Raw genomic sequence first — 14,888 nt, 5'->3', positions numbered from 1 at the left:
TGAATGATTTCTTGTCAGTATACATTATATGTATATATATATGCATTATCATATGCAATAATGGTCAGATTTCACATGCAATTTTAGGAACTCTCTGGCTAAAATCCCAAGTTTTTATGAAGTCACTGGTTGTGACCTTAATTTTAGAGTTTGGCATTTTCCACCTGGCATTTGAGAATATTTTCTTTAAAGAGGGAAAGAAATTATACCATGGAATAATGCACTGAATAATTACCCGAGGCAGACTGTATCACATGGTGTGATTTTTTTTTCTGTGCCATGTAGAATTAAACCTTTAGAGGCGGGACCTGGAAACACATCTGAAAATGATTCATTTACACACACCGCTATCCTACTCAGGGCTTGTGTGGGACACATTTACCATCAAACCAGTGTTTAAAGTCTAGTGAAACAATCCCCTGTATGTGTTTCTTTTTTCTTCTACCCTCATGGCATTCAATGCCCAGAACAGCATAATGGGACCCTGGCTACATGTGGTTGGCAGGTGGGCATTTCCAGCGCTTATTCCACAGATTGATTTCACTTAAGGGCAAGAATAGGCTTAGTACTTAAGAAGTAATTGGCTTAGCTTTTTACAGAATCATAATTACTTCGACTAGCTTTAGAAGTTAAATTTCTCAAAGTATCTGAAATAGAAAATGCAATTCCAAGCTCAGTGAGCTTGAATAAGGATCTTGAGTTGAGCAGACAGCACCAACAATCAGATTCCAGAAGCTCCAAATTGGATCTCATTAGATCTGGGTGAAGACAGAGAAATAGACGTTTTCTTTATAGGAAAAATAATGTTTTAAAATTGATGGACTCAACTGACATCACCATTTATAACTCTCTAAACAAGGCATTGTCTTTGGAGAAGGCATGCGTGAGGATTTCAGATTCCAGCTAGGATGATGAAGCTCAATTCATTATTTCAGTTAGAAGCTTTTAAAAGTTACCTGACAATTCTGAGACTCTGGGTGACTCAGACCTGGTTTGGGTTTGTAATAATTGCCTCCAGTATCTCAGACTTGATGGTTGTGTTGACTCAGTATTACATGTACGGGATTTTAGGCAGTTTCTCAGCATGACTCAATTGAAAGTTGAAGCTTCTTTTAAAAAAAAAAAAGTGTAGAGAGCTGCTTCGCCTTACAATTGATTGAGCAAGGGACCGGGTACTGTGAAAAAGTTTGCAGAAGCAAGGCTATACATGGCTTTTTAGTTCCTTTATTGTGTAAATGACTGTACATTTAATTTAAGGCTCTGTTGCCACATCTCAATTTTCCTAATGATTTTTTCTTTTGATTATTCTTTAGGGTTTGAAAGTATTCTTGTAGTCTGGGGCAGGACTTCCCCAACATCACTCTGATTCAGCCTTTTGGCCTTCTGAGTGTTGGGCATGTGATGCCACATCTGTATCCATAATGATTTTCAACAGTCTACTAAACAATGGCACAGGCCTCCATAGACAATGACACATTCCTCTATTTGGGAACAATATCTGCTGCAATTTTAAAAACGTATTATTTCAGACTTTAGCTTGCCATTTTCTAATTGGATGAACTATTGATTTTTTTTAAAGCAAGCCCAGAATCAAGTGTTAGATCTAGAAATCAAATAATCAATTCGATTCCCAGTTTGCTGCTTCTGGCAATGTGACTGTAAAATTACAAAAATTTCCACAGACCAAGCTCTTCAGTAAGATGAGGTTAATAAAAATATTAGCTAGAGAAATTCTAATTTAAAGATCTTAAAAGCAATATATGCCCTCTATCCTGCCCGGCTGTGGTCATGTGAGCTTGCAACAAAAAGAAAAGGTGGGAAAATGGGAGGTCCCTCTAGCCAAAGTTCGTGCCTAAGGAGAAACAGAAGTATTGAAAGTTATACAAACAGGAAAAAGAAAAGACAAGGCATGGAAGAGAATGATTACAAAAGTCTGTTTTGTTAGTGATGGGTTTTACAAGAAAACCACCTAAATAAGGAAGGTTCATTAGGCCTATATAGGTCTATGTTTCAAAGAGGCCTATGTCACACACCCTGAGCTGAAAGCTACCTTTTGTCTTCCTATACTTGGTTTGGAAAAGAATTCCTGGTTCCCATATATACAATCCTAGGTGAGATCACCAAGTGAATGTGAGCAAGTTGGGCCTTGTGACACAAGGAGGCAAGGTTATTTGGGGAAAGTATACCCAAGTTACCAACAATACTGAAAACGATGGGTGCATAAATGCAGTCTTGCTGGTTTGACAGTAATGCCATACAAGTCGTTCCACTCACTACAGAAGACTACACACTGTAAAAAAAAAACACCATTGCTGTGATCTTTCTGAACTTCGAAGCAGCCTTACTCCACGTGCAGTCATCAAGAAGTATTTATTAAATTTAAAGGAAAATAAAACAGAAAAGAAAATGTAAGAACTGTGAGGTACCCTTAAATAAGCATTTCACATATTGGTATTCCTGAAGGAGAAGGGTTATAATTTGAGGGTGTAGAAAAACTCTTTACTAAAACAAAATTAGAAAACTCCACAAATCTGGGGAAGATCATCGGCATCCCTGTTCAAGAAGCATTTAGAATCTAAATTTAGATATTTTAAATTACATGATAATAAATGTACTTTACTATGATATATTAAAGTTAAATTGTTAAAAGTGCATAAAAAGAAAGAGTATTACAGTCTGTAACAGAGAGCAATGTCAAGTAAATTTAAAGGCAAATACAGTAGACAAATAGAAGATAGATCAAGAAGAATTCTAAATTCCAAGAGGATATAGAAGGTGATGTGTTCTCATCCTGATAGAACACAACTGCCAATCAAGATCAAGATAAGGCTTGCTATAACCAGCAAAGTTTTCTTCACCAAAAGGAGAAGTAAAGAGTTCCCAGAAGAAGATTAAATTATGGGAATCTTTGACCATTAGACTAGAGTTACAAGATACTTACAGAAATCCTACACCCCAAATAGAATGAATTTGGTAAATGCAGATATTAAGATCATGAATAAATTTCATTAGAACAAGTGATATGAGTCTAAAATATTAGAAGAAAATATTGAAAATATAGTAAACTTTCAAATTCACAAGATAAGAGAAAGAAATAACCAAACTATATTAAAAGCAATGTTGATTTTTTAAGAAAATAATTTATATGTCTTGAATTTTCTTACAGCAGCTAACTTTATAAACCAAACAAAACAAATCTGCACCAGAGATAAAAAAGAGATTTAGGCAATTCCCTACTCAAGGCATGTCAAAATACCCAAGAGAGCACAGATAACATTTTACTACAGTTGCAATATATTTAATTATGTACCTCTGTTTAAAAGCAAAGGAAATGATGAAAAATTGACATTTTAAAAAGTTATTTTAAAAAGCACATTGAAATGTAATGTGTATGAAGAGAATTATCTCAGCATAAAATATACACACACATAGCTTAAAATACAGGTAGAAAATTATTCAAATAATTGAAAAATTCATTAACTATATCTCCTTACTGATCTCGGCAGCTATGACGGTAAGGTTGTGCCATTGAGATAGTTCACGATCAAGTGGCTTTGATGTATAAAGTGATCCGTTTCCAGAATGAATGTTAAAGATCCTGTCAAGATCAGTATGGCGATCTAAAGTAAATCTGAAAATAGGTGACAAAGAAAGCACATGGCAACAATATTAATGGTTTGCAAGGACAAACAGTAAAATACAAAGTTATATACTCTAATACACACTCTACTCAAAATTATAGGAAACCATTGAGCTGACATAGAATATAATCTGTTTCAGCAATTGAAACAGATGCACTATTACTCCAGGCATGAATTGGTACTTTATTTTCCATAGATATACAAGTTCTGCAAATGTCCATTATTTAAACTATTGCCTGTCGCCATATAAAGTCAACTAATTTGGGTGTATTTTGGGACACAGAGTAGTGTCATATGTAGTTTCATGTCAAGTGCCTCTATGCAGTAACCAAGTCTTCTGATGTTGAAATACTATAATGGCCCACCATGATGTCAATATTAGAAACCCAGTCTCATTATTAATGGGGACATTGGAGACAACATTGCTTACATCCGTGCAATACATTGTCAGTTTTTGATTTGTGATATCAATCTAGCTTCAGGTTCTTTAATCACATGTATGATTATAAAATAAATGCCTTAAGGCCTTTTATAATTGAGACAGTTCAGTATAAGAAATTATTATGCATGTTTAAAGAGTACATCTTCATCAATAAATACAAACATTTTTTGGAAACCGATATCAGTCATCACACTACATGCCATTTGAAAGCATAATACTAGCATAAGTCACAGGGTGGCATAATCAAAGTAAACAGCAGTACCTTAATGAAATCCCAGTTATAGCACAATCAAAACAAACCATTATGTCACTACACCTGAAATACTTTCCAAATCAAAAGATAACTCCTTCTCCAAGTCTTCTATGACTGTTTGTGGTAATCAAAGTAGTTTGCAGTGTTATAATGTAAACCATCCAGTATTAATCCTCTCCATTTTTGACATTGTATTCTAAACTCTTTCATTACTAATTTGAAAGAGGAAATAAGGCAATAAATCATCAAGTCTACTGCCAGTGTTATTCCACTCGGCAAGGGAGTCTAGCTGACACTGAGTTCTACTTGACTCTCATGTGCAAACTTCTCTGAGTGAAAAATATGTTCAAACATGAGAGCAATCTGCAAATACTTATCAAAATAAAATAGGATACTGAATTACAGGGTATGTTGGAAAACTGCAAGGCCATTACTTGTGAAAAAGGAAGACATGAAGTTGAAATGCGTTGATTAATATATAAAACACAATTAAGAATAGTACTAATCTCACTGGCTAATCTCAATTCAATTTGTTTGTTTTGATATTGTTCCTCAATTTGAAAAGTAATAGAATAATGTAGAGGATTATTTGGCAGTATCGTGAAAGCAAACATAGAGATCTGCATTAAAATTAATTTCTAAATTTCTTTATTTGTATGTTAGTGTGTGCACATGCCTCAGTACATACACGGAGGTCAGAGGACAACCCAGAGCACTTGGGTTTCTTTTGTCCCACCATGTGAACCCTGAGACTTGAACTGTAGTCATCAATGTCGCAGGATGAGTGCCTGCGTTTCACCAAGCCGTTTCATCATCCTAGACCTGCCTTTTCAATTCTGATTCATAGCATAATTTTATTTATATCTGTTTATTGGAAAATTATGTGGTAATTTTCACTTTGTTTCTTCAAATTGTTTTCAGGATAAGCTTAAACTAAATTCTTTGATATATGCGTAAGCAATTCACAATAACTGACAACATTCATACCATGTATAATGTAAACCATTCAACAAATGACACATAACATATTGTTTCCCGAGTATCAATAGTATTCCCTTGAAATAACTAGAGATTGGTTCTGTTGACACCAAATTTCTCAGATGCTGATGCCCATATATAAGATAACATAGCATTCACACAACCATAAAAATATCCTGTAAGCTGTTCATTACTTCTAGATGTCTTACAATTATTACCTAAATGGATGGGGACACATAATGAAAAATCTGTACTATCTCAGTACAACACAATATCCTTTCACAACTATTTCTATCCATTATATCACCTACAGATGCCTTACAATTCCTATAATAGGTAGATAAAACAATATGGGGATGACCGATGAAAATTTTGAACCTATTCAGTAAAGGCAGAACTTTTACTAAATATGTTTTGTTTCCATCAAGAAGATGAACTCACTGGATATATAAAGCATAATTTATTTTATATGCATGTTTAGCCATATATATTTCCATTTATATAGGATACATATGTCTAGGTTCTGTCTAAATAACAACATCTAAAATTACTTGTTTGTATTTTCTATACCTATGGTAAAACAAAGTCAAATATACTACAATCAACATGGAGTCAAGTCATTGTCATGTAGACCATTATGGCTATCAGATGTAATTATACTTTCTGTAGTACTCAGATAAACACTGTCGTTTAACATTTTACTTTATTGGTAAATGTCCACAGATAGATTTTATATATAACAATGATGAGTCTATATGAAGACACTAACCAATTTTATTTTGTGGAGAAACGTTGTTATTTTAACAATAGTACTTAGCTAAAATTTAACCCTCAAAAACAGTATATATGTTTCTTGTATGTAGCATATTTGGGCAGGGTTCTTGCATAGCATGCATAAAGCTCTGGGTTTGACTCCACAGCTGCAGAGCCTAGAAGCATGGGCCAGAAGACCCAGAATTAGGGAGGTAAAATCAGGAAGATCAGAACTTTAACGTCCTCATGGGATAAACTATACAGTCGTGATCCATATGGGTTATGGGACACTGTTTTAAAACCAATAGGCAAAACCAAAAACCAACACATCATATTTTAAAATCTGTTTTGAAAGCTGTAACCAAGAGCATGGCCTACTACAGTTGTATCTCTAGCTAGAAAATATCAATTATTTAGTGGGGGAAATTAAGTATATCAGTAAATTTAAGAAAATTTAAAACACACATGGTTTGCACTCACTGATAAATGGATATTAGCCCAAAAGTTTGGATTACCCAAGATACAATCCACAGATCACAGGAAGCTCAAGAAGAAGGATGACCAAAATGTGAGTGCTTCAGTCCTTCTTAGAAGGGGGAACAAAAATATTCATAGGAGGAAATACGGAGACAAAGTTTAGGGCAGAAGGAATGGCCATTCAGAGCTTGCCCTACCTGGGACAGATTCAGCCCATATACATTCAGCCACCAAACCCAGACAAGGTTGTTGCTGCCAAGAAGTGCATGCTGACAGGAGTCTGATATAGCTGTCTCCTGAGAGGCTCTGCCATAACTGACAAAGAGAGAACCGGACTCTCGCAGGCAACCATTGCATTGAGAACAGGGTCCCCATTGGAGGAGTTAGAGAAAGGATTGAAGGAGCTGAAGGGGCTTGCAACCTCATAAGAACAACAACGCCAATACTCCAGAACTCCCAGGGTCTAAACCCCTATCCAAAGAGTGCACATGGACAGACCCATGGCTCCAGCTGCATAAGTAGCAGAGGATGGCCTTGTTGGGCACCAATGGGAGGAGAAACCCTTGGTCCTGTCAAGGCTGGACCCTCAGTGCAGGTGAATGTCAGGATGGGGAGGCAGGAAAGGGTGCGTGGGGAGGGGGGAGCAACCTCATAGAAGAAAGGGGAGGGGGTGGAATTGGGGTTTATTGACGGGAAACCAGAAAGAGGATGACATTTGAAATGTAAATAAATTTAAAAAAATCCAAAAATAAAAAAAAATCAATAAAGGAGAAAATTTACAGGAAAAGAACATTCTTAAAAGAGAAATTTTGATAAAACATCTCAAAAAAAAAAAAACGGTTTATGGCAAAGTTCAGCAGGCAGATGGGAGCACAGTATGATCATCATGTACACTTTTCTTTCTCTGCCAGTACATAACTTGTGGTGGAACACACGAATATAAGACAATGTATTTGCATAAACTATATGAATAAATTGCACAGAGACATAAATTATGTTCTGCCTGGTACAATTACTCTTGGCTGGCAGAGAAAGCAGAATTGTTCAATTGAGAACACTCAGAGTCCCATGAAACATGCAACGGAAGGTTCTTCACATTTTAAAGCTGAACGATTCATAAGAGTTCACTAAGAAATTACAAAACAAACATTTGAACTCATACATGACTAGGTCACAGGGCTAGAAATTCAAGAATGAAATCCAAAACCCACAACAGCCTAACAGATTAAAGGAAAAGCTCATTCTCATGCCGAACAATAAACACAGGTACTTGTATTTCTTTAATATACCAGCAAAAATGCCAATGAAAGGCTTGAAACATGCTCCCTCTTAAATATCAATATCCAACATCATGTGCCTTTAAAATTGTGTAGGAAGAAAAGTCAAAAAGTACGGAAATTATTCAGGGGTTTCTGAAATATTCAAACATTTTTTAAATAGCTGTTAAAAAAAGAAAACAAACCCACACAATAATGAAGCAAGACTAGAAGAAAAATATGCCTGTGTATACTACATATTCAAATATATATCTATGATCTGTATCCGTGATCAAAAGAGTCAGCATTTTAATGACTCAAACACATGACATAATCCAGTAACATAATAGATAAGGCAAAACCTAGAAAACCATAAAGCTGGTATATGTGTTCCCCACAACTTTCAATCAAAACATTCCCTCAACTCTGTGAATACCATAATTAGAATTTACAGAGAAACTCTTGTAAGCAATGAGAATTTCTCGGTCCCTTTATGACTTTCAACTCTGTTTCTTTTCATCTTAAATATTGAGAGAAATACCTGATGGGACTGGAAGTAGAATCTGGGTCTCTTGCCATTACAGTACCGATGATTGTGCCCACTTCAATATCCTCATGAACCTCAAACAGATAGGAGGATCGACTGAAAACTGGAGGCTCATCCACGTCTTCTATGGAGATTTTTACAATTGTTGTATCTTTGAATGGCCCTAAATAGTAAAAACGTGGATCCACATGGGTATTTTCTGCCTCCACCTTCAGAGTATATAGTCTTCGGTTCTCATAGTCAAGTGGCTATATAAAGACAAAAGCCATTAGTTAGATTTGGGAAAATGGACTGTCTGCTGTTCCCAAGTTACACCAGGACTTTAAGATCCTAAAGTTGTTCTTTAGTAAAAAAAAATTAGACTCGGTTTCTGTAATATTGATATGTGTATAATAGTACTGTATATACCTTATTCAGTTTACACAGTACTGTATAGTACTGTATTCCAATACTTTGGAAAATAAAAAAAATGTTTTGACTGTTGTAGAAATTTGGATGAATATTAAATTTATCTTGGAAGGGCAATTTCATCCAAAAATGTGTTGATAAATTATAAACTTCTGTGTGTTCATATATTTGATGGCATACAGCTTACGACTTAACCTTTTAAAGCAACAATTCCTAAATTTTAAAAATTTGGGTTGTTTAAAAATCTATGTCAAAGTATTTCCACCATTGTAATGAGTTTATGGAACTATAAAGTCTTTGTGGGATTTCAAACTCTAATAAAACTTCTGCAGTTATAAGACATATTCAAGATAAACAAAGTACTTTAAAAAAAGGAAGAAATAGTTATACCAATTATATGAGAATACAATTTCATGATGTATTATAAAAGAAAAAAGGAATGTTTGTTATTGAGATAACTTAGACATCACAGATTTTAAATATAATCCCTTGACCCATAAACATTGCACAAAATGTTCTTTACTCAATCTTTCTACATTTTTCCATGCACAAAAGCCAAGGACTTTGTGTGAATTACTGCTGCTTTCCGGTTGGTTGATGTTACTTCCTGGTTACATGAAAAAGTGGCCTTTTAGCAATGCTGGTCACTTGGAGTAATAGCTGGTTGGGTATCTTTTGCCTTCAATAGCATCCCAGGATAACTGTATTGGTTACCAATACCTCAATGGTTTCTCTTCCTATGACATTTCATTTGGATCTAAATTGAAATTTGCTTTATTCTTCCTGTGATGATGGAGCCAACTGCAATAAAACCTGGCTACCTCTAAATTCTATCACTGAGCATATGTTAGCAGAAAATTTTAATTTATATAGCAGAAGGGAAATTGTGAACAATTAAATTATGTTCCAATCCATTCTGTCTCTTTTTATTAGCAACTCTAATTATTGGCTCATACATCTGGATACCATGCTATTTTTATGCCCCCAACTGTGAGGATATATTGCCATTATTAGTTATTAACTGCTTTTTAAGAAAACATTGGTTTTACATTGGGCTTTTAATAACATGGCTAAGAAATATAATTACACATATATTAACTTGCCTGATTTTTGATCAAATCTCAGGTTTCATGTTACAAATAAAGGCATATATTCAGAATGTCTAAAGAGGTCTCTCATACTAGAGCCTTCTCATTTACATGCAATGCAAAACCCAACTGAACACTCCAGTGTAGTTTTCTTTTGTAGCTAGTGTGAGAGCAAATAGTACACGATGAAGTGTCTACTCTCTCAACAGAAATACTCGTTTTCAGTGCATCTCAACACCTTTTTCACAGTGATGATGCCTTCCTGTGTGTCCTTCTCAGTTATAATGTCAAACATATCTGTGCCATCTCCATCAATAATGCGGTAATCCACTTCGGCATTTTTCCCCGTGTCAGCATCGGTGGCTTTTACACTTCCCACAGCTGTGCCAACTGGAGAGGATTCAAGAACTCGCAGATGGATGGTGTCTGTACAGAACAAAAAAAATGTATAAATGTTAATATGCATATCCATACATGTGTGTGTATATATATGCACATATTACTTCATTACAATATATACATATATGTATATACACATATAAGATTTTTTAGAGAATATTCAAAATAAAGTACATGTAAAATAATACTGTTCAAATTACACTCAGATGTTGACAAATTAATAACTTCAGTATACTTATTAAAACTGGGAGAAAAATGTGGTATTTCACATGTACTGTCGTGCACATGGCATTCTGAATAGTATCAACTGCTAATAGTATCAGGAATTCTGAATTTGAAAATTAGTTTATTTTATTTCAATAAAGAGTGTTTGGGTCTCGAAAGGCACCTGAATGTGTTTACAGAATCTGAAAAATCACCCAATGCACAGTGAATATTTGTACTTCGTATTTTCCCATGCTATGTGAAGTTGTTTACATCTCCTACTTTAGCCATAGATCAAAACTGTTCTGAACCGTACAGAATCAGTCACAATGTATAGGGATCTCATTTGTATCTGTGACAACAAAAGTAGCGAACAGTCTCTGTTGTAAATAAAAAGATGCCCTTCACAGAGTATATAAACCAGATTCTTAAAAAAGCCTCTTTCATTGTGCAGCAAAACATGGATTATAGCTAAGTCCTTGTCGTACCTGCATCAGCTTCCTGCATGAACTTTCCCTACCACTAATGAGATTTATATTTTAACACCTGGTCGTAAACTATATTTCTGATGGGTTAATCGGCTGCAAGCACACTTCTGATTATAGCACCCATGTGCTCAGGAAGCTTAATTCACTTTAGTGCACACAGTAAGGTCCAGACAGGTTAAACTATCCTTTTATTGTCTTAGTATCCCTTTCTTAAGGTCTTTTACCTTTAGTTACTTTTATGGAAGATTTGTAGTAAATAAAGGCTTAAATATTTTTTTTCCTGGATAAAAACATGTTCTACATCATTTTTTTGTATTTCTCTCATAAAAACGCCTATATGATTCATTCCCCATTATCCTCAAATATTATAATTGAAGTAACCAAATACAAAAAGACATTCTTGATATGTGTGATCTTTCAGGAGCCATGTAATTCTATAAATGGGGCCTCAGCACAAGTGACTTTTTTTGTTGTTTTTGTCAAGGTTTATTTTTTTATTCCTATTACATCCCAATTGCACCCTCTTCCTTCTCTCCTCCAAGTACCACTCTTACAAATCCCTCATCCCATTACCCCATTTCCTTTTCCTCAGAGAAGGGGAAGCCCACTATGTTATCATCTCACCCTGGGACACCTAGTCTTAGCAGGACTAAGCACCTTCTCCCTGACTGAGGCCCAGCCAGAGAGTTCAGGGAAGGGAAAGGGAATCCTATGGCAGGCAACAGAGACAGCCCCCAATCCTGCTTTAAATGTTAAGGCTTCCACATAAAGACCAAGCTGCACATTTGCTACAAATGCATGTGGGACTTGGTCTAGCCTGTGTATTGTCTTTGGTTGGTGATTCAGTGCTTGGAAGGCCCCATAGGCTCAGGTTAGTTGCTGTCTTTTTGTGGTATCTTTGACCCCTCTGGCTTGCTCAGTCCTATCCTATTCTTCCTCCAACTCCTTGAGCTTCTTCTCATGTTTGTCTCTGGGTCTCTGCATCTCTTTCCATCAGCACATGGACAAAGCTTCTCAGGAGACCGTCATGCTAGGTTCCTGTCTACAAGCGTGGCAGAGGATCATTAACAGTGTCAGGGTTGGCTCTCTCCCATATGATGGGTCTCAATTTGGGATAGTCATGCGTTGGCCGTTCCCTCAGTCTCTGCTCCATCTTTTTCCCTGGCCATTTTGTAGACTGATACAAACAAAAGTAAGAGGAAACGATGGTGAGGATATGAAGCAAGGGGAACCCTCCTACATTGCTGGTGGAAATGTAAACTTTTACAACCACTTTAGAAATCATTTTGCAGTTTCTCAGAAAATTGGAAATAGTTCTACATCAAGAATCAGCTGTACTACTCCTGGGCATATACCCAAAAGGTGCCCCACTATACCACAGGGACACTTGCTCTACTATGTTCATACCAAGTCTATTTATAGTAGCCAGAAACTGGAAACAACCTAGATGCCCTTCAACTGAAGAATGGGTAAACAAATGTGGTACATCTCCTCAACTGAATACAATTCAACTATTAAAAACAAACACATCATGAAATTTACAAGCAAATGGCTGGAACTTGAGACTATCATCCTGAGTGATGTAACACAGACCCAGAAAGACAGGATTGGTAAGTATTCACTTATAATTAGACACTAGTCATAAATCATGCTACAAGTGACTTCCTTACAACCTGACTTTGGAGCTCATTGCAGTCTCATCCATGATATTCTATGTAGTCTTATGTGTACTTCAGTATCCCCATGGAAACAGCAAGATTTCACTCCTGAGTTAGCTATTCTCCTACTGGTACTATTTCTTTCTACTCTTTCTTTTCTCTGGAACCCCTGAGGCCTGAGTGGCCCAGTGTCTCAGTTACACTAATCCTTCAGGTACCTGTATAAATACAAACTTACTATAAAGTGACTTTATAGTAGATGAAAAGAATGTGATAAAATCTGAACATGCTGGCACTCTTTCTTCTCCATTCTATTGATTAGCACTTACTGTCCGTCTGTGCACATGAAAATATAAAATGAAATAGACTTTGAGTACTTTTTCAATATTGTATTCCCGGTGAGTTCTTTTGACTTTTGTTGTCAAATATAAACACTCATTTGTAGTTTAGGTATGATAATTGACTATTGTATAGAAGCTCCATAACTAGTTTACAAAGTCCTATGTCTTCCCAAAGTGAATCGAAGGCTAAAATATCAAACACAACAATGCAGTCCACATTGCGCAATTAAAATTTGGAGGTGACCTATTGTTTAAAGCACCTACAGCACAAAATATAGAGACCAAGTTGAGAGAGACCGGATTGGAATTGAGGACATGCTCACGTGGGCTTGGGTCTCCTCATTGTTAGTACACATATATGCACATGACATATAAACATGGAAGGAAACCCAACCTGAAGAATTTAAAACCATAGAAAATTATATTTTACATAGTGTAAATACGGCAACAAATTTGAGGATTAAGAATCCAAACAACATGGGGGTTGGGTATTTAGCTCAGTGGTAGAGCACTTGCCTAGCGAGCACAAGGCCTTGGGTTTGGTCCCAGCTCTGTTAAAAAAAAAATCCAAACAACAATAAGCAGAAAACTCTGAATGGCTCGTAATGGATGCAATAAAGGAAGCTAAACACACTGTGTAGAGAGAAAACAGGATGGCAGAAAAGAGAAATGCATTACTTTACAGAATTATGGACAGGAAAGGAAAACAAAGTATAGTTTGAGTATTAAACATAAGATTATGACATAAGAAACCAAACCAACACCCAAAGAAATGAGTTAAAATAAAAGCAAAGAATCATGAAGTTGTAAACAAATACACAACAAACAACACTAGCCAACTTTTTTAAAAGGTGTCTTTTAATAAACATATTTAACACAAATGGTCTGACCTGCCTTTATTTTCCCTTTCTGATACTTCTAAAATAGCATTTCAGGCCTTTCTTCCTTCACAATAGCATACTTTATAAATGTTAATAATTTCAAGGTTTTTTCTTTACACAGTATTTAGCTGCATCAAATGGTGTCAGGTTGTTTGTGACTGAGAAAGTGATTGTTGATTGCTTGTGTACTCTGTCCCTGCCAGTTTTCTCTGTCAAGTTAATATGCATTTATTTATAATTTATATAATTGATGGCTCCCTTATGGAAAGTGCCTTAATTTTGTGCAAATATCTTTTGCCTTATCAAAAATCTTCACCTTAGTGTTTGCATCAGTCAGTAGCATAACCAAAATAATTAATGGGGATGAATAATAGCGATCTTGATTTTCTATAGCTTCATATTATTATTTAGAATTCTGGGAAAGAAAGCTCCTTTTTTCCCCAATGAATATAGTTTGTTTTATAATTATAGAGATTATTAGTGACCAGTTTGACCTCAAGAGGAGTTGTTTCACTCTGTTGTATTTTTTTCCTTGTTTCCCTCTACCCCACAGATTATGACAATTTCCTATTGCAAATCTTCTAGATTTGACGTTGATAATCTGCCCACTTGTCTTATTTCTTTCTCATATTTTCCCATAATTTCCTAAATCCTAGGACAATTTATAAGATATATTAGTCTGTTCCTATAAGTTTTCTGACCAAGACATGATAGTTTTAGTTTGCCAGAAAAATAATTCATAAAATTTTAATGAAGTATGGTGTTCTAGAATTATTATATTCCTGAGCCATATGTATAACATTATATTCCTGAGACATAATGTATAAATATCTTAAAGTCATACAGAAGATACGTATATCAACTTGAAATAAAAATCTAATAAATCTCTGAGAGATAATTTCAATAGCACTAAGTTAATATCTTTCTGTATATCATCTTATCCTTCAAAAGGGCATTTGTACATCTTTGAGAAAAAGGATTTTAATGCTATAACCGTAACAAGTAAAAGTAATGATAATAATTAGTAATAAGTAAAAAAGGTGATACAATCCAATGACAGCATAGGAGTTCTTA

At 35.3% G+C, this 14,888-nt stretch overlaps 1 protein-coding gene across 2 annotated transcripts in view; it reads right to left on the bottom strand.

Annotated features, from left to right (window-relative positions):
• Positions 1-14,888, bottom strand: part of Cdh10 (cadherin 10) — a 222,426-nt gene that overhangs the window by 14,205 nt on the left and 193,333 nt on the right. For both annotated transcript variants that reach the window (XM_087617142.1, NM_001168631.1), the window contains 3 exon segments: positions 10,082-10,269; positions 8,342-8,595; positions 3,495-3,631 (listed from right to left, as the gene is read on the bottom strand). In XM_087617142.1, coding sequence (XP_087473268.1) covers positions 3,495-3,631; positions 8,342-8,595; positions 10,082-10,269 — 579 coding nt within the window.

The sequence above is a fragment of the Rattus norvegicus genome, chromosome 2 (genome assembly GCF_021556685.1).
Source record: "Rattus norvegicus strain SHRSP/BbbUtx chromosome 2, alternate assembly SHRSP_T2T, whole genome shotgun sequence".
NCBI classification, from domain to species: domain Eukaryota; kingdom Metazoa; phylum Chordata; class Mammalia; order Rodentia; family Muridae; genus Rattus; species Rattus norvegicus.
Note: the sequence above shows the minus strand (reverse complement) of the source record. Positions and strands in the feature narration are given on the sequence as shown.